This window comes from Boleophthalmus pectinirostris, unplaced genomic scaffold, assembly GCF_026225935.1.
Source record: "Boleophthalmus pectinirostris isolate CB_2022bp ecotype Guang Dong unplaced genomic scaffold, ASM2622593v1 HiC_scaffold_1, whole genome shotgun sequence".
In the NCBI taxonomy this organism is placed as follows: Eukaryota; Metazoa; Chordata; class Actinopteri; order Gobiiformes; family Gobiidae; genus Boleophthalmus; species Boleophthalmus pectinirostris.
The window spans coordinates 11,492,145-11,513,244 of NW_026570970.1; the positions used below are offsets into that span (position 1 = coordinate 11,492,145).

Consider the following 21,100-nt stretch of genomic DNA (forward strand, 5'->3'; position numbering starts at 1 on the left):
TAATCGATTTTTAGAACAGTAAATAAATAAAATAATAACTTTATACTGTGTACAGTGTGCTCTCGATTTACCGGTCAATCTAACTTCCTCCCCTCACCTCTGGTCATGAGCTTTGGGTAATGACTGAAAGGACAAGATTGATTTTCCTTCGCAAGGTGGCTGGGCGCTCCCTTAGAGATAAGGTGAGGAGCTCAGTCACACAAGAGGAGCTCAGAGTAGAGCCGCTGCTCCTCCACATCGAGAGGAGTCAGCTGAGGTGGCTTAAGCATCTGTTCCGGAAGCTTCCTGGATGCCTGTTCTGGGCATGTCCCACCGGGAGGAGGCCCAGGGGAAAACTCAGAACACACTGGAGGGACTATGTCTCGGCTGGCCTGGGAAAGCATTGGGGTGTCCTTGGAGGAGCTGGAGGAAGTGTCTGGGGTGAAGGAAGTCTGGGAGTCTCTGCTTAGACTGCTGCCCCCACGACCCGGCCCCGGATAAGCAGAAGAAAATAAATGGATTCCTAGTGTGTGTATATATATATCCAGGGGTGATTTGTTTTAAATCAAATACCAAAATGTACACTTAACTTCACTGTGGGTGGTAAAACTGTTGTTTCACAGTGGTCAGAAAACAAAAGTTAAAATTAAGCCTATTTCGGAGTGCAAATAATTCATAACCTTGTTTGTTTAAAATGCATTTACAAAAAGAAACATCACCAACAAAATTCATCACTAACCAGCGTCTTTTAATGTTCACAGACTTCCAAACACCACAAACAAAAACAAACATTCCCACATCCATCGTAACACTAGTGCCTGCACCAGGAAACAGCAGAGGCGTCCCCCTGCATTGCAATAAGGCCCCTTCAGTAGACTTAATATAGGCACTCCATTGGCACAGTTATTGTATAAAATTGGACCCAAACTCGATAACAAAACATATTTTTCATTCAATCTCCATAAACATAATTATTCTGACAATACAAAATGGGACTAAAGGCACTTTGCTATGTTAAAGGGGACATTTTACATAATTTCAGACATGATAAAATTTTCTTTCTTTGGTGAAATGTTTACAGTACAAATGTAGGTGTATGGAAATTATAATAATTATAATTTTGAGACATAATTGTTAAAACTTAAAACTTCAAAGCAGGTTGTACATTAAAAGTGGAACTAAAAACTAGATCCCCTTGTGTTTTTTTTAAAAGCATTATTTATGGTTTCTAGTCATTTTTTGGCAAATTTTGAGTAAACTAGGTAAATTTGCAGCTTTATGGTTAAAATGATCGATGTAGGTTTGTGCTACTCTGCAATTTCAAGTAGTTGGTGACATCACACAAGACTGCCAGGTTTTTCTGAGTACAAACATCAGGCTGAAGGGGCGGAGTTTAAACTGCGGATACCTGTTGGACCAATCACACCGGCCCATATAATCCCAGAGCCCACCCCAGACCTCTTTCTTCTCTCTTTTCTTTAGTCAGGTACGGCCCAGTTTCGCAGATCTATTGGAAATGTGGTTGTGGACCCACTTTGATCTTCTTGTATCCAAAACACCATCATAGGCACAACAGGTAAAGTTCAGTAAAGTCCATTTTCTGTCCTCCATGCACCAGTAGTTTCGCTCTATGTATAAAAATAAGTTAAGAGTGGTCTTCAATCTTTAAAAAACAAAACAAAAATCTGCATTAAAAAACAGCTTTTTCTCGTTCGGGTGGTTCAGACGAATAGCCACTGCTGGAAACGGTCATCAGGGTTACAAGGCGCCAGTGACGGGTGCTCGTGTCGCGCACTGAGACACGAGTTCAGACCGGGGAGGAAGAACAGCTGATTCTGTAGAGACAAAAACAAAATAATGGGTTATTTATGAGCAAATTAATATGATACTTGAAGGCGTATTGTGTAACTTTTCTGGTCAAAAGTGAAACATATAAACCAGTTTGTTTTATTCAAGCATGTGTAACCAACAGAGGTGGATAGAGGAGCCAAAATTCGTACTTGAGTAAGAGTAACGTTACTTTAACAGGGTAGCCGTGAGGTCTTAAAAGTCTTAAAAAGGTCTTCACTTTCATGTTCTTAAATTATGTTGTCCAAGTCTCATTTTTTTCACAAAGGTCTTAAATTTTATTAGCCTATTTTTTTGTTTACTCAACCGGGCTGCAGGGCAATCTTAAATGGAGGGAGGGAAAAAAAAACAACATGAAATAAGGTAAAGTGAATGAACATCGAATTTGGAGTATGCCCAAACAATACTTTGGTTTTTTGGGCAATGAATACACAATAAGTTCTGTTTACACTGCCCAAGATGCAAAACTCTGGTCAGATCTGCTCACGTCGCATACGTGTTTACGTCACATACATCACCACTGAGCCGCCTGACATGCATACTCGATCGATTTCCACACACTTTTGCGTCACTGTATGCACGCAGATTTCCTCCCGAAAACGCTCGTCTAAACACGGAATAAAAAGTGAAGATGCTACACCACTTTTGTGTCTTCTGTTCAGACCGGTCATCATATAAACATAGCCTTAGATTCTAGATATAGTACTGTAGTTGGTTGGTCATTATTAGAATTAGACCTGATGTTTTTCGTTCGCATAAGGGGTGTGATGTTGGTCTTAATTTTCATTTAAGTGGTCTTGAAAAGGTCTTAAAGCAGTCTTAAATTTGGGGTAGTCAAACCCGGAGATACCCTGTTTAAGTGAAAAATTACTGAAGCAAAAGTACAAAACTGGAAAACTAGAGGTAAAATACTACTTGAGTACTCAGTAACAGTCTGGACATAAAATATAATTACCGTATTTTTTGGACTAAAAGGCACACTTAAAATCCTTTAATTTTCTCAAAAATTGACAGTGCTCCTTATTATCTGCCTTGTGTATTAATTCCGGTTGTGCTTACTGACCTCAAACCGATTTTATGTGGTACATGGTGCTCAAAAATCTGTCAAAATGTTTTAGTATGACTTTGGTAAACTACGAAGCTGAACCGCTTGATGGATTGTCGAAGCTTAACAGCCACCGTAGTCAGGAACCTCGCAGAGTAATACACATTCACCAAGACAGGAAGGAAACGCTGGGCGAGTTACACCACTAACTGCCAATGGATAGTGAACGTCTGGGCTAAAGTAGTATCAGTCTCCAGAGTTGCCCGAGCTTTCACGAAGGCCGGAACCATCAGTGAGCAGCTAAGTAACAGCAATGAAACTGACTCGGACAATGAAGAGTGGGATCCGGGCTTGATGCTGAAATCGCCCAACTGTTAAACTCAAACACTGAAGATGAATAATTTGATGGATTTGTGAAAGAAAAATTAACTGAAAAAGTGTATTGTTTTGTATTTTATGTGTTACAACTGAATAATGTTGAGAGTTATTGTGAATGAGTTGAATAAAGTTTAACTTATCTGACTGTTTTCTTTCGCTTAATGCACCTTATAATCCGGTGTGCCTTATAGTCTGAAAATTACGGTATATATTTGAAATCTGAGTTCATTTCTGACTTAATGTAATCAGACTGACAAAATTAAATAATGCAGAGATCCCAGTATTTTCAAAGGATAGGGATATTATTGTTTTGTCTAGAATGTCCCAGTATGGCATTAAATGTGTCCATCCATGTTTTTTTATTGACCTGAAACTATGCATTCTTACTGTGAGTGGGCTCGCCTCTCCACAGATCTGACGTGTAACTTGGTCCTGTGGTGTCACCTGTTGTCTCCATAGAGAGAAATAAGTGTAATGCCATACTGTGGAACATTCAAGGCAGAGCAATGACATATCCATAGATACAAGCAGGTGATGGACCCTCAACCAAAAAGTTACACAGTGCACCTTTAATGAGCTTTAATATGCTTTATGTTGGATTTGTTGAATACTTTTTGTAACCTGTAACTAGTATAGTATTTCAACCTCTATAGCTGAAAATAATCTAACACACTTTTTGTTATTACTTCATCTTTTTAGTTTAGGAATTGGATTGGATCAGACTGGATGATGATGCGTTTCCCAGAGCTGCCAGTAGAGGGGGATAAAGATACATGAGCAGAATGGGCATCGTCAACATGAGGCCGACATGAGGCATCATTAGAGCTGAAGTAATGTTTTCAGACACCATAATTTTACTTTTACTTTTTACTTTCTACTTTTACTTCTGCTTGAGTATTTGTTTGTATTTGGTTTACATTACGTTTGTGTTTCTTGAACTGCTCTTTCACATAATGATGTATTTTTTCAAAATTATCTCCTGGAATCTCTTATTTCATTCTGTCAGTCTAAGTACATTAACATAAATAAAATACATTAAAAAAAAAACAACAACTCAGATATCAAATACAAATATATTACGTCCTAACTGTTACCACGGACCCAAGTAGTACTTTTTCCTCTTTCCTCGTACATGAGTAATTACTTGTAATACTATTTTGTTCTTCCGCTTGAGTAATATTATTTTTAAAGTACTTATTACTTCTTCTCTACCCACCCAAAATATGAACTTTTAACATTGTAGTCTTAGTACAGCGTCTTTGAGTGTTTAGAATAGCACTATATAACTGAAGTGTGTTGGAGTGGTTGTTGGGATCATGATGTTGTTGTTGTTGTGTTGGTTTTGTGGTGGTGGTGTTGTTGTGGTTGTTGATATTGTGGTGGTTGTTGTTGTGGGTTTTTTGCAGTTGTTGTGATTGTTGTGTTTTTTGCGGTTCTTGTGGTGGTTGTTGTGGTGGTGCTTGTTGTGGTTTGTTGTGCTTGTTGTGCTTGTTGTGGTGGTGCTTGTTGTGGTGCTTGTTGTGCTTGTTGTGCTTGTGGCTGTTGTGGCAGTTGTTGTGCTTGTGGTGCTTGTTGTGCAGTTGTTGCAGTTGTTGTGGTTGTTGTGGTGGTGCTTGTTGTGCTTGTTGTGTAGTTGTTGTGGTTGTTTGTGGTGGAGCTTGTTGTGGTTGTTGTTGTGGTTATTGTGGTGGTGCTTGTTGTGGTTGTTGTGTTGTTGGTTGTGTGTTGTTGTTGGTGTGTTTGTTGTGGTTGTTGTGGTTGTTGTGTTGTTGTGGTTGTTGTGGTTGTTGTGGTGTGTTGTTGTGCTTGTTGTGGTTGTTGTGTTGTTGTGGTGGAGCTTGTTGTGGTTGTTGTGTTGTTGTGTTGTTGTGGTTGTTGTAGTTGTGGTTGTTGTGGTTGTTGTGGTTGTTGTGGTGGTGCTTGTTGTGGTTGTTGTGGTTGTTGTGGTGGTGCTTGTTGTGGTTGTTGTGGTTGTTGTGTTGTTGTGGTTGTTGTGTTGTTGTGGTTGTTTGTGGTTGTTGTGGTTGTTGTGGTTGTTGTAGTTGTTGTGGTTGTTGTGGTTGTTGTGGTGGTGCTTGTTGTGGTTGTTGTGGTTGTTGTGGTGGTGCTTGTTGTGGTTGTTGTGGTTGTTGTAGTTGTTGTGGTTGTTGTGGTTGTTGTGGTTGTTGTGTTGTTGTGTTGTTGTTGTGGTTTGTTGTGGTTGTTGTGTTGTTGTGGTGATGCTTGTTGTGGGTTGTTGTGGTGGTGCTTGTTGTGGTTGTGGCTGCGGTTGTTATTGTGATGGTTGTTGTTGGGGTTGTTATTGCTGTTGTTGTTATTGTGACAGTTGTTGTGGTTGTAGTTGTGGTTGTTGTTATTGAAATGATTGTTGTGGTTGTAGTTGTGGTTGTCGTTGAGGTGGTTGTTGTGGTCATGATGGTTGTTGTTGTAGTTGTGGCGGTGGTTGTGATTGTTGTGGTTATGTTTTTTGTTGTGTTTTGTTGTGGTTGTGGTGACATGAATGAACAAAACAAACAAGCTAATATGTTTTACTATTGAATACACACTACCAATCAGAAGTTGGACTTACCCTCTCCTTCACTGTTTATTAAGTAGAGTTCTAACTTTTGTTTTTGGTCTGTTTGTATCCAAAATAGAAAGTGGTACAAAAATGTAGAAAATGAGAGTGTGTGTCGAAACTTCTAACTGGTAGCATCTCTGTTGTCAAATCAGAATAAGAGTGTGGACCTGTTTGAGCTCCCACTTCTGCTTCAGCCCCACAGCGCTGTCCCTGCCTTTATACTGGCACTCCTCCAGCTTCAACGTGACCCCGTCCGCCCCGTGCAAACACAGCTCCTTCTGGATGTTGTGCCGGATCTCGCGGTGGGTGGAGTACTCGAAATACTGCAGTAAGTAAGACACAAGCAAAAGGGACATTAATTACAGGTGGACAAATTCTGATGATTGATGTATTTAGAGTTTGAGTAAAATCCAAAGAAAAGAGCGGAAAAGGGTGGAACTGATCCCTTAATCCTGTATTTCCATCAGTCTCACTGTCGGGATTGGACTGCTGACATTTAGATTGACGGGTGAAGCACTACCAGCTTAATTTGGAATAAGAATATTAATATGTCTATAAAGAGGATAATGTTATTTTCACAATATGTTCAGCAAATTCAACAAAATGCAGTGCTGTAGTATATAGCGTTTTGACAAAATTTAAATTTTGACACTGAGGCAAGGCTTGATAATTGATAGAAGTTTATACCACAATAATGAAAAAAAAAACCAAAAAAAAAACACTTTGTAGTAGGGATGCCACGAGATCTCACGAGACAAAGTTACCACAAGATGAGAAAAATTATCTTGTGAGATTTTTTTCCTCCCAAATTTACATTTGGCTTGGGCGAAAAAAAAAAGTTAAGAGCTCATGAGTTATACAATTTGAGAAGCTATAGTACAATGATCAGTATTAAATAAAATTAATAAAAATAGTGAAGCCAAAATTGTGAAATTGATTGCACTACTATTGTTACTAATGTATTACAAATTATGTCAAAATCTCATCTTGTCTCTTCTTGTGGACCTAATCTTGTGGTGTGTCTTGTCGTGTGAAAATTGTGTCTCATCCCACCTCTACTTTTTAGACAATATTTGAAGCCATAGTAAGTAACTTTTTGTTCTGTTTTGTTTTGTTTTTTGTTTTTAACAGATTTAACAAAAATTTGGGCTGCTCAATTATGAAAAAAATCATGATCATGATTATTTTGGTCAATACTGAACTCATGATTATTCAAATGGTTATTTTTTTGTTACACGATGCCTTTATTCAGCATTTCTCTCTCTCAAAAAAACCCAAAACAAAACACTTTATTATTGATAATTTATGATAATTTATGCAAAATAAATATAGGCTACAAATATGTACCTTAGAGCAGTTATGCGATGTATAAAACATAAAATGAATAAAATATACTTTGAACATGAGATAAGGCATAGAAAAACATAAATCTATCCAAAATAAACTATATATCCAGCCGTTCTACAATCTCTATATATAAAAAATATTTATATAAAAAATATCCCAAAATAAACTAAGCTCTTTTAAATGCACATGGCCTCATATAAATGTTTCATCTCGATTATATGAGCTTGGAGATCGTTTGACACACAAATCAATACAGCCTTAACTAAAATAAAAGCTTTTTTTTATTATGGATGTTTTTATTGCACTGAAAACAATGAAAAACATGTGTCCTAGCTGTGAGTGGGCTCGCATCCCACAAACCTGACTCTCATTTGGCCGTCTGCTTGTTTCCATGGAGAGTGTTCCAAAGTATGGTTTTAACTTTCTCTTTCTGTGGAATGATGCAGGTGTCTTACTCTCGCTTTAATGCTGGCATAGGGTCTTGTATTAGTTATGATATTATCCTGGAACTTCCTCTTTATGTGATTTGTTGTAGTATTAATATAGATAAACAGATACTTTATTGATTGATTGAAAGTTGGCAACACAGAGGTCACATCAGGCCTCTGCTTTTTCAAAATGCCACACAAGAAAGCAACAAACGCACTGTCAACTCCCAAGTAACCCTATATACAAGCTGACATCAAAACCCCAGAAAAGCCCTTAAAGCTGAGACTCTTGATTTGTACTGAAAATCACACAGCACTAAAGGAAGCACTGTGCAACTGAATATTTCCTGTGGTCTAGACAACCTCAAAGTTTACATTATACAAGACGAGAGGAACAAATGGTGGGAACTGCCTGTTTAAACCAATCAGGAATCCTCAGACGATCCTAACCATTTTGTACTATTTAAAGTTATGGTCGCAGTAGGACTATTAGCACTAAAGGCCAGTCACGAGTAGAAGTAATAGTAGTAGTATTCCTCACTTACCTTATGCATTCAGAGCGTCCTAAGTATTCACTGTTATGAGTTTACAGGGCTTTTCTCAACTTTCGGAGGCCAGAGCGGAGTTTTGCCAGTCCTTTGAGGTTAAAGCTAACAACAACTAGCATCCTAATAGTGCACTTCCTAATTCTTGTGCAATTAAACGCTTTAGAATTAGACTTGTACAGACCGGACTTAAAAATCGAGAATTGTTTAAAAGTCTGTCAGCGTTTTGAGCCAAGATTTAGGCTATAAATTCATAATAATCATCCCAAAAAAGAATTATAAGGTGAATTTCCACTAGAGCTGGAGGATTAATCGCAGTTTGAATAGAAGAAATTCGCAAATCACAAAGGATGCAGTTAATGAAGTACCATCATTTCCTCCACAAACAACAAAATCTCTTGTTTCATTCTGAATAAAAAACTGCAAACCCTGTAGTTTAGATCTGTAACATGTTCTGAAATATTGTATTTATTTGTCAGGCCTATAGACCAGGGTCCCCAACCCCTGGGCCGTGGGTCGTTTGTCTTCTCGCGTACGCCGTGTGGACTGCGCCTCCTCCCACGTTTCCCCCGTCTCTAAACCAAAACTAAAACCAGGACTAAATCAGGTCTAAAACCAGAACTAAACCAGAACTAAAACCAAAACTACAAATGGGACTAAAATCAGGTCTAAACCAGGTCAAAACCAGAACTAAACCAAAACTAAAACCAAAACTAAAACCAGGATTAAAATCAGGTCTAAACCAGGTCTAAAACCAGAACTAAAACCAGAACTAAACCAGAACTAAACTCAGGACTAAAATCAGGACTAAAATCAGGTCTAAATCAGGTCTAAACCAGGTCAAAACCACGTCTAAAACTAGAACCTAAACCAAAACTAAAACCAGGATTAAAAGCAGGTCTAAACCAGGTCTAAAACCAGAACTAAAACCAGAACTAAACCAGAACTAAAACCAGAACTAAAATCAGGACTAAAATCAGGACTAAAACCAGGTCTAAACCAGGTCTAAAACCAGAACTAAAACCAGAACTAAAACCAGAACTAAACCAGAACTAAAATCAGGTCTAAAACCAGAACTAAAACCAGGACTAAAATCAGGATTAAAATCAGGATTAAAACCAGGTCTAAACCAGGTCTAAACCAGGTCTAAAACCAGGTCTAAAACCAGGACGTGTCTCCTCCCGTACGCTGTGAATCTGAAAACGAATTTCATTTTAGGAACAGGAATTTATTTACAGACAATTTAGCACAATAAAAACACCAGGATCATTCAGAGTGGGTTAATACGGACATATTTTAAGACCAAAATAAGCCTCACTGCAAATTTTTCAATGTAAAGTCAATTGGAAACGTTGTTGGAGCCGGAAGCGCCCCCATGAACACTTCCTATTTGGAATGTGGTGACTAGTAGTGGGCTAACTAGGACCATTTCTTTAATTTTGTAGTCGATTCTTTTGCACATATGTTGCAATTCTTGTCAAAAAATATATAAAATAAAATCACAATAATAAATTTTTTCTCAAATTGTTTAGGCATAACTTTTAACCGTTTCTAACCTGGTTTCCTCCGAGTCCATGGCAGGGGTACATGATCAGCTGTTTGCCTCCTTCGTTGTTCTCTCCGGCATCCAGGCACATATCCTTCCCCACGTTTTTCACCTACACAGAACAGGCAGAGGCATTTAAAAGAGAGGAAACTGAAAATAAAAAAGAAAAACATCCACTGCAAGCTGTCCAAACACCTCGGCTCTCCAGAGGGCTGTGGTGGTCTGGGGCAGGAGCTGGAGGAGCAGCGGTCAGCAGTGGTAATCTTGACAAGAAAGTTCAATTTTTTAGTTTTAGTCGAGATTTAGTCCACGCGTTTTAGTTTTAGTCTGTGGATTTGTCATGCTGATTTAGTTGACGAGATCCATAACAGCTTTTGCCAACCAGAAAATACTCAAACTCAAAACTGATTCAGATACCACAATTATAATAAAAAATACTCTTTATTTAGACAATATAAAGTGATTTTCAACATTTTTCATATCAGTACTTACTCAAATAAGTATCTAGTTTTGCTCCTAATTTTAGTCTTGAGCATCTGATTTTCGGTACTTTTGACAAGTTCTTAGGTCCTAGTTCTTAGATGTCGAGTTTGTTTATGGTGTGGTTTGGGGCTCGCTCAAGAATATGACAAAAACTATGACTAACTATGATTTCAGCAGAACAAATGAACAGTGGTGGGCGGGCGCGGGCTTGTGCTGGTGACGTACCGAGCCGAAGCGCAGAGGGTGGAGGTCGGGCATGAAGACCTCGGGGAAAACGTTCTGAAGATACCAGGAGAAGTTCTTGCACTGCAGCCTCTGACGGAGCTCCACGCGCTCAGAGATGTCACCGAACGCACCCTGAGGACACAGAAAATAATCAAGGACTGAGAAGTTTAACACAGATTTTAATGTGGATATGTTAATGCTGAATGATGTGGGAAAATATCTAACTGCAATTATAAGAGGAATCTGTTCAAAGTTCACATTTTAAGCCAGAAGAATTGACAAATCACTGAGAAATTCACTGACAAATGAATACAAGACTCACATTTCAGATATTAAACAAATATTACAGAGTGTAATGATGACACGGGGATCAAAAAGGGAGATTTCCCTTTTGATTACAGTGCCATGAAATATCCAAAAGTTAAATTCAAGATCTAAACCAAGAACTAAACCAGAACTAAAAACAGGACTAAAATCAGGTCTAAACCAACTAAAACCAGAACTAAAACCAGAACTAAAACCAGGTCTAAAATTAGGACTAAAGAAGGTCTAAATTAGGTCTAAATCAGGTCTAAACCAAGAACTAATCCAGAAATAAAAACAGGTCTAAACCAGGACTAAGCCAGAGCTAAAAACTTTATCTATTTGAATAATGATAGAATGTAAACTACTTCAAACTGACATTCCCTCCATGATTCCTCCGTTTTCTACACTGTTATTACTTATTTGTTTGTCAAGAGTCTCTGAGTGTCCAAAAAAGTGCTATATAAGTCCGAGAAGTAGTAGTAGTAGTAGTAGTAGTAGTAGTAGTAGTAGTAGTAGTAGTAGTAGTAGTAGTAGTAGTAGATTATAAAAGCATTTTGGTCTGGGCATCACGTGATACATTGAGCTTATACAGCAAATGCATTATTCTGTCAATATTTATGGACCCTTAAGAATTATTGTGAATTTATGGAAAATAGGTAAAGCAGCAAAAACATCTATGCACACTAACCCCCCTGTGGCCAGTGGAGGGCTCATGGACTGAAGCACTTCACTAAAGGCCAACACTCTGCAGCGAGGAGAATGAGTTCAGCAAAAGTGTACTGTGTATCTACTGCCTATAACACCTATAACAAATATGAACAGATTATATTTCAGCTACACATGTGTACCTTCTACACTGGTGTGATCATGCCATACGTGCATCACGAATTTCGGATGTCAGGTCATTGCGCAATGCATACTGGGAAGGAGTTTCCAAAAACATGAGCATCAAACCGCCATGTTTGATTTCCCACTGGGATGCGTCTATTGACAAAGCAGATCCTTTCAAGTCTTTTGAAACGTATCGCTTTTGTTTCTGGTTCTGATATTGTCATGTTTTAGTTTTGGGATTTGGACAGCGTAATTGTGTGGTTGTTGGATGTCCTAACAGCGGAAAACGGCTTAAGAAATTTGTTTGCGAACTTCATAAATGCAAAAGGGAATCAGATCTGTGTGACTGCAAACTTCCGTTCAAACTGTTTCCCTTCCCAACGTAACTGAAAAATAGTGGAAGGCGATAGCAAGATTGATACACAGGAAGGACGAAAAAGGTAAAAGGAGTTTGCAGCAAACATTTTATATGTGGAGCGCCATCAAAACAAAATCCCGATCCCTCACTCAACCTTGATTACGAATTTAAAAAGTCAACACCAAAGCGAAAGGCACCAGCTGTTCGCCAAGAAACACCTTCCACTGCAAAGTGACCAAGACGGGATGTTGCTGTAAAAGCCACAAGAACAAGAAAGAGCCTCTCGCTTATCAAACAGGATTTTGCTTTAATGGCGCTCCACATACAAAATGTTCGCTGCAAACTCAGGATGATTTCTTAGGCAGCCAAAAGTTTCCTTTTTCGTCCTTTTTGTGTATCAGTACTGCCCATCGCCTTCGCCTTTCATTATTTTTCAATTCCATTGGGAAGGGAAACAGTTTGAACAGTTTGCAGTCACACAGATCTGATTCTCTTTTGCATTTATGGAGTTCCGAAGCCCATTTCTCGAGCCGTTTTCCGCTGTTAGGATCCAACAACCACACAATTACGATGTCCAAATCCCAAAACTAAAATATGACAATATCAGAATCAGAAACAAAAGTGATATGGTTCAGAAGACTTGAAAAGACTGGCTTTGTCAATAGACGCATCCCACTGGTAAAACAAACATGGCAGTTTGATGCTCACATTCTCGGAAAATCCTTCCCAGTATGCATTGCGCAGTGACCGGAAGTCCAAAATTCGTGATGCATGTATTACAGGGCTGCAAAAAGAATGTCATTAAACTGTACTGTAGCTGTAGATGTAATGGCCACATCTCGTCTGAATAAATCAGAGCAGCAGTGACTTGTCCCTGTGCAGTTCTAAAGGTTTCCTGTCCACTCCACGCCCTTATTAGGACGAGCACTTACAGTAATGATGCGGCTGGGGGCCACATTAGCTCACAGACAGCAGCGCGTGTGTGTGAACGAGGTACAGGCCTGAGGGAGCACCCTTTTATGGCACCCATGGGACCTGCTCCTCCTCTTCCTCTTTAACCATTTAAGAGCCTGCAGGACTAATAGCTGCAGTGGAGCGTTGGAGCAGAGAGCGAGTCCTGTTTGTTCTGGAGAAACTATTACACTAGAACTTCATGTACTGTGTAGCAAGTGAGGTTAAAAACGAAACGCTTGATAATCTGAATTAAATAATGTTCTACTCGCATGGTTTATTGTTGAAAGTTGTGTGTGCGTGTGTGTGCAGGTGGCTGGAGCCTCTGTTGGCCGGGATAGCGCAAAACTCCACAGCGGATGTGTCTCCTGACATTACCATCACAGACCTGAACACCTTTGAGTTTGTGAAGCCCTCTCCAAATAAGGCAGTGTCCACCAGTGATCTGACCAGAACTGAAGAAGCAGATTGGATGAGCTGCGAAACGTCGTCAATCAAAAACTTTAATTCAGTTGACAGAATTTAATTTCTCTTTTGCTATGGTTCCTGGACGACTGAGGGATTACACATTCTGGCTGAAAGCACACAAAAGTAAATTCTGTCTAATATAGGACCTTTAAAATATAAATAGACCTTTTTCACAACGGCCAGAAGTGCCGCGATATAGGGTAAACTTTACTTCTGGTTAATGTTTTTCTACTGCAAAATATCTGTGGAAATGTCTCGCGAAATGTCTTTCCACCAGCTTCATAAATCTGCCCCATCACCAAATCTTCAAGGACATATTCTGTCCATGAAGAATTTATCCACAACTATAAAGGTAAGAAAGACAAAAACGTAAAGGCGAACAAGGACGACGCATTAGTGAACTACTCCTGAGCAAAACTGATGTTATGGTCATGAATAAAACATAAGTAATAAGTAATTCATTAGTAAGTAACTTGTTAACTCAAACTGATTCTAGAGTAAAAATTAAAATTCGGTTTCATGATGTAGATATTGGCATAGACAGATGTTCACAGATTACATGTCTCACATTTAAACTGCACAAATCTCTCTGTCTTTGCCAATATCGACATCATGAAATTGATTTTTTATTTTAATTGTAGAATCAGTCTGAGTTAACAAGTTATTTATGTTTTATTCATGACCATTATGTTAGTTTTGCTCAGGAGTAGTTCACTAACGCTCGTCGTTGTTCGCCTTTAAGTTTTCGTCTTTCTTACCTTGATACTTGTGGATAAATTCTTCATGGACAGAATTTGTCGACCTTGTTGGATGAAGATTTGGTGATGGGGCAGATTTATGAAGCTGGTGGAAAATATGTGAGACATTTACACAGATATTTTGCCGTAGAAAACCATTAACGTAAGTGATGTGCACCCTACATCGCGGCACTTCCAGGCCATTGTGAAAAAGATCTATTACAAATCTAATCACGATCTCAGTCCTTGTGAGTCAGATATTTTATCCAGAATCATTCAGCTCTAGTTTTCAGTGTATGTTCTGAGTGTAGAGCACACTCACGGTTTTGGCCATTTGCGCCGCTTGCTGGTTGCGTCGGTAGAAAATTTCTTTGTATCCATCCATCCAGACTTCGGCGAGGCGGACCTGGTTGCGGGCGATGACCTGAGTCCCTTTGGGGAAAGTGTGAGGGCTCTTCGTGCGAAACACATGCCCCACCACAGAACAGGGGATGATCTCCAGCTGACCTCCACACTGCCACACCTGCCAAACAAAAACAAATGTTATAAAGATGTTTTATATAATGTGTTGTGTAAGGTTAGGTTTGGTTAGTTTGTTTGCCATTTGTAGTTAAACACATGGGAAAAACATGTGCAGAAACTCAAAGTGCAGATCATAAGGTAAAAATTTATACTTTGCAGCTGATGTCATTAACGTTTCCTGTGCGTGCAATGCTAACTGTAGGCTCTGCTCTTTCTGAGGCTCGTGAGACTTTAATCTGAGATTTATTTTAACAGAATATGACCATAATGACCTGACTTTGTTTGAACTACAATTTTTAGTCACTCTCACCTTTTAGTTGAAAATCAAAGTCCTAAACAGAGCCACGAATGTACCAAAGATAATTTGTTCCATCTAGGGCTGTTCTCCTGCGGTGCGGTATAGTGGTTCAGCACCGGGATATGCAATGATATCGCACCCCCACCCCACATCCCCTGGAGTTATAATATTTCAAGCAGCTCTGAAAACTCTCTCCGATGATGCGCTTGTTGCGCAGATGAACATGTACCTTGGTTGTCGTGTGGATATAGCGTGTGTAGTGTGGGAGAAGTAACATTTGGCTTTGAAACAAGTGCTGCTGCATCTCTCCAGCTCTCACTGTGGCAGCTCAGGTCAGAGTCCTGGACCAGGTCAAGTACCCATGGACTTAATAGAGAGAGCCCCTAGCACGAGCACACGGAGCAGGTGTCCGCAAAGAGGTGGAATATTAACGGGTCCGGGGGGTGTGTGTCCCGTGCAGGACTCTGGGTCGGGTCATGTTGGCCACATGCGGTGATCGCGGTGACTCAACATGCACAGCAGTGGACCTCTTAGTACCGCAGATAGATAGATTTTTTTTATCTGAAAAAAGATTTCTTACAGAAAGACGTAAGATGTTTGAATTATTTTTATTCAGAATTTTAGTTGCAGAACTTTTAAGTTTACTTTTTCAATATGTTTCAAATTCTAAATAAAAATTTCACAACATATATTTTCATTCATTCAGTGTCTGATGATCAGGAAGTGCGTGATTAGCATGCTAGTTTGCTGTTAACTTTACTCTGTTCTGTCATCGCTCTGAAAGTTGCGAAACTAAAGCGAGTGGTAATATTTAATAACTAAAGCCCACGACACACACTACAGGATAATTTGTTGCTGGATTTAAGCCCCAATCTGCTTCTCCCAGATTTCAGGAAGGCGTGACCGGACTTTGGATCTCCGTGTGCAGCTTTTATTCCGCTGAGCTCAAGCGTGTGGTGTCAGTGAGATTTTGAGCTGCTCTTTCATATCGTAACCACAGAAAATCACCGTAATTCCATCGGCCAATAAAACAGAGACAGAGGCAAATAATTTGGGGACTTTATTACTCACCTCTCGTAAAGTTATAAAGTTAAACTGCAGCAGACTCATCCATATTAACCATATTATTATTGAACTTTGAACTTTGAAGTCTCACCTTAATATTTTGGCTACTTAATCTTCGTATCGTGTTTATTTCACAGTGTCATATGTCGTTTATAATGATTGTGAGTTGTTTGTTCGTGTGGTTGTATTGAATGTCTCATGGTGCACTTCGAGCTTTTTACACATGTTTTTCTAATTTTAACTTCAAACGGCAAATGAAGTAACCTAACCATAAGAATTTGTCCTCGGCAAATAATGACACCCAGTCCACAAAACTATTCCCAAGTTGTAGCTATCACTCTGTTTTGGAAAAAAAGGAGGGAAAATAATAAAAATGTATTGAAGCATAGGCAGACTGGACTGTACTAGACTAGACTAGGAAAGGACAGAACTATCACAGTGTCTTGAGGGTTTGTGTCTCTTGGTGCTGGGTCCTGTACTGATAGTAAAAAAAAAAAAAATCACATCTCTCCTCTTCTACTCTGAAATACAATTTATTTTACAACACTAATCAATAGTAACAGTGCAGTGGCAGCACTGGATACGAAACTAGATATTTTTTCTCAGATATTAGAAAAAGCAAACAGCAACTCTGTGCTATAAATATGTTGTTGTTGTAGTAGTAGTAGTAGTAGTAGCAGCAGCAGTAGGAGTAGCAGTAGTAGTAGTAGTAGTAGTACAAGCAGTAGTGCAGTAGTAGTACAAGCAGAGGTGGTGGTAGTAGTAGTAGTAGAAGTAGTAGTAGTAGCAGTAGTAATACAAGCAGTAGTAGTAGTAGTAGAAGTAGTAGTAGTAGTACAAACAGTAGAAGTAGTAGTAGCAGCAGTAATAGGAGTAGCAGTAGTAGTAGTAGCAGTAGTTAGCAGGAGTTGTAGTAATAGCAGTAATAGCAGTTGTAGTAGCAGTGGGAACAGTAGTAGTAGCAGTAGTAGTAGTAGTAGCAGTAGTAGCAGTAGTAGTAGAGCAGTAGTAGTAGTAGTAGTAGTAGTAGTAGGAGCAGTAGTAGTTGTAGTAGTAGCAGTAGTAGTAGAAGCAGTAGTAGTAGTAGGAGCAGTAGTAGTAGTAGTAGTAGTAGTAGCAGTAGTAGTAGTAGTAGTAGTAGTAGCAGTAGTAGCAGTAGCAGTAGTAGCAGTAGTAGTAGTAACAGTAGGAGCAGTAGTAGTAGCAGTAGTAGTAGTAACAGTAGGAGCAGTAGTAGTAGTAGTAGTAGTAGTAGTAGTAGTAGTAGTAGCAGCAGTAGTAGTAGTAGTAGCAGCAGTAGTAGTAGTAGTAGCAGTAGTAGTAGTAGCAGTAGTAGTAGCAGTAGTAGTAGTAGCAGTAGTAGTAGTAGTAGCAGTAGTAGTAGTAGCAGTAGAGTAGTAGTAGTAGTAGGAGCAGTAGGAGCAGTAGTAGCAGTAGTAGTAGTAGTGACAGTAGGAGCAGTAGTAGTAGCAGTAGTAGTAGTAGCAGTAGTAGTAGTAGCAGTCGTAGTAGTAGCAGTCGTAGTAGTAGCAGTAGGAGCAGTAGTAGTAGCAGTAGGAGCAGTAGTAGGAGCAGTAGTAGTAGCAGTAGGAGCAGTAGTAGTAGCAGTAGTAGTAGTAGCAGTAGGAGCAGTAGTAGTAGTAGGAGGAGCAGTAGTAGTAGCAGTAGTAGTAGTAGCAGTAGGAGCAGTAGTAGTAGCAGTAGTAGTAGTAATAGTAGTACTAGTAGTAGTAAAAGTAGTAGCAGTAGTAGTAGTAGGAGCAGTAGTAGTAGTAGTAGTAGTAGTAGTAGTAGTAGTAGTAGTAGTAGTAGTAGTAGTAGTAGTAGAGAACAACAGCTTACCCTGAATGACATCTCGATATTCTCTCCACCCCAGATCTCCATTTGCTCGTCGTAACTCCCGATTTGGTAGAAATAATCTTTGGAGATGGAGAAGAGGCCTCCAGCAAAAGTGGGAGTCCTGAGATTCACAACAGATCCACACTTTTGAATTAGGACCAGGCAATAGTGACAAAAATCAATGTTCAGTTATCAGATCAGATATACTGTATAAGCAGCTCTTGAGATTAAAAAGTGCATGACATCATTGGCAGTGTATGTGTGACATCTCTGGCGCGTGTATGACATCAGTGGCGGCGTCCGTGTGACATCACTGGCGGTGTACGTGTGACATTTCTAGTGTGAGCATGACATCACTGGCGGTGTACGTGTGACAACATCACTGGCGGTGTACGTGTGACATCAGTGGAGATGTACGTGTGACATCACTGGCGGTGTACGTGTGACATCACTGGCGGTGTACGTGTGACATCAGTGGCGGTGTACGTGTGACATCACTGGCGGTGTACGTGTGACATCACTGGCGGTGTACGTGTGACATCAGTGGCGGTGTACGTGTGACATCACTGGCGATGTACGTGTGACATCACTGGCGATGTACGTGTGACATCACTGGCGATGTACGTGTGACATCACTGGCGGTGTACGTGTGACATCAGTGGCGGTGTACGTGTGACATCAGTGGAGATGTACGTGTGACATCACTGGCGATGTACGTGTGACATGGTGTACGTGTGACATCACTGGCGATGTACGTGTACATCAGTGGCGGTGTACGTGTACATCACTGGCAATGTACGTGTACATCACTGGCGGTGTACGTGTGAATCAGTGGCGGTGTACGTGTAACATCACTGGCGGTGTACGTGTGACATCACTGGCGGTGTACGTGTGACATCACTGGCGGTGTACGTGTGACACGGTGTACGTGTACACTGGCGGTGTACGTGACATCAGTGTGTGACGTGTGTGTACGTGACATCATGGCGGTGTACGTGTGACATCAGTGGCGGTGTACGTGTGACATCACTGGCGGTGTACGTGTGACATCACTGGCGGTGTACGTGTTGTACGTGAACATCATTGGTGCACATGTGACATCATTGGCGGTGTACGTGTAACATCATCAGTGTTGGGGAGTAACGGATTACATGTACCGCCGTTACGTAATCAGAGTACAAATTATGAGTAACTGTATTCGGTTACAGTTACTGTTTCAATGAGTGGTAATTGGATTACAGTTACTTTGCTGAAATAAGTGGATTACAAGGCGGTATTTTCCTGTTTTCACATTTTGTGCTACATCCCATTTATTTCTTTTTTTATTTCGGTAATTTCACTCATTGCTGGAAACCCAAACAGAACGCGACAGTAAGAGCGATGTAAACGTCATGTTAAAGTTGGCGGTGTCAGTCACACAGTGGAAGCAGCAGTGCAGTGGTAAAAACGCATTTGTGTCTTGGAAATTTTTCTCCCGATGTGAGATATATATAACTAAAAAACTAATATAAAATCGCCTACAACTTAAATGTGAAACCGGAGCTACTGGCACCGGTGAAAACAACCTGCATAGACTCATAATATCTGCACCACTGTCCTATAATGGCCTGCGACATGAGGGGACACACAAACACAAATACACACAAACACACACAAACACCTTCATCATCGTCATCAACCTGAGAACGCGCGGACCACGTCTCCTTCCATAGTTACTGCGTGGACATCGACGTGCTCACATGCGCCGCGTGTGGACCGTGTTTTCTCGCGTAAACCGCGCTTCCTCCTGTGCGCCTCTAAACCAGAACTAACACCAGGACTAAACCAGGACTAAAGCAGGACTGAACCAGGTTTAAACTAGGACTAAACCACGACTAAACCAGAACTAAAGACCTGGTCTAGACCTGGTCTAGACCTGGTCTAAACCAGGTCTAAAATCAGGAGTAAACCAGGTCTAAAAATCAGGACTAAACCAGGACTAAACCAGGTCTAAACAACATGACACCTAACAGTAGGTTGACATAATTTAAGGTGATCTCATATAAAAAATAATTTCTCTATCAATAATATTTTTTAATATTAAGGAAAGGCTTATCTTGTTATTGTCTTTTAACAGACAAAACCTCTTATATTAAGATATCGTGGTCTTTGTTTCTCTACAGCAAACAGTTGCTTATTCATGGAGACTTGGGCTCAGACAATTTGAAGACAACAAACAAGAATTTTCAGGATGTGGTTACTACATTCATGTCATTTAAAAAAACATGACAATATCAAGTAATCCAAAGTAATCATATTACGTTACTCACTTTAAGTACTTTAATGGATTACGTTACAAACTACATTTTGGGGTGTGTAATCTGTAATCTGTAGGGGATTACATTATAAAAGTAACCTTCCCAACACTGAACATCATTGGTGCACGTGTGGCATCACTGATTCAAGATTCAAATGAACAGTGAGACCTGCAGCTGTACAGATTACACAGGCACATTCTTCCGTCACCTGATGGGATATGTTTCATCTTTTCTCCTGTTCTTCTCGTGCTCGGGCAGACTCTCCCAGCCGAAGGACAGGCTCCAGTCGAAGTTGCCCCTGTTGTGGTTCTGTCCGTACGGAGACGGCTTCACGAACTCAAACGTGTTCAGGTCTATGGTGGTGATGTCGGGAGAAACGACCGCTGTGGAGTTCTGCGCTATCCGGGCCAACAGAGGCTCCAGCCAGCCGTGGAAACATTCACCTGCACAAACACAGACACACGCGTTAGGTTTTCCATGCTTAGTCGAGAGATTACATTGACTTAAATCCATTTTTAGAGACCTAACCTAATCCTATATTTCGTAAAATGTAATCTTGTGAGCTTTAGGCCATGTCAAAATGTTGCCACCTCAACAAAAACATACCTGGAGTTGTGTTTTGTTCTGTTCATACATGTCCGAGTAATCCATTATTTTTAGTCAGACGCTCAAAACGCTCTATCCCACCTTGTGATGTCATGAAGCAACAGTTTTCACATTAAGTTTCACACAAAATTTTACTTTTTGATTAATAGATATTGAAAATTCCAGAGCTGAAGTGATCTAAAACATTGTAGTGAAGTGGAGAACTTGTGGAGAACTTCCTGTATGTACAACTCCAGGTCTGTTTTTGATGAAGAAACAACATTATAACACAACAAAATGCTCACATGACTCAGTTTTGCACAATATCAGACCTTTAAATAAAATTATGCTGACAATTTTTCTGGAGAAATTTGTGGTTTTTATGTGCAAATAACTACAAATGACTACAAACACTTGCCTAACCTTAACCTAACCCTCACCCTTAATCTGTTTTATCCC

General features: G+C 40.0%; 1 protein-coding gene across 1 annotated transcript in view; it reads right to left on the reverse strand.

Moving 5' to 3' along the window:
- Positions 1-719: 719 nt before the first annotated feature.
- The window catches only part of galnt3 (UDP-N-acetyl-alpha-D-galactosamine:polypeptide N-acetylgalactosaminyltransferase 3 (GalNAc-T3)), a 43,407-nt gene continuing 23,026 nt past the window's right edge, over positions 720-21,100 (reverse strand). Inside the window, 7 exon segments of the mRNA XM_020928929.2 lie at positions 720-1,814; positions 5,978-6,133; positions 9,687-9,788; positions 10,385-10,516; positions 14,358-14,558; positions 17,763-17,880; positions 20,265-20,499. Coding sequence (XP_020784588.2) covers positions 1,701-1,814; positions 5,978-6,133; positions 9,687-9,788; positions 10,385-10,516; positions 14,358-14,558; positions 17,763-17,880; positions 20,265-20,499 — 1,058 coding nt within the window. The 3' untranslated portion in view covers positions 720-1,700.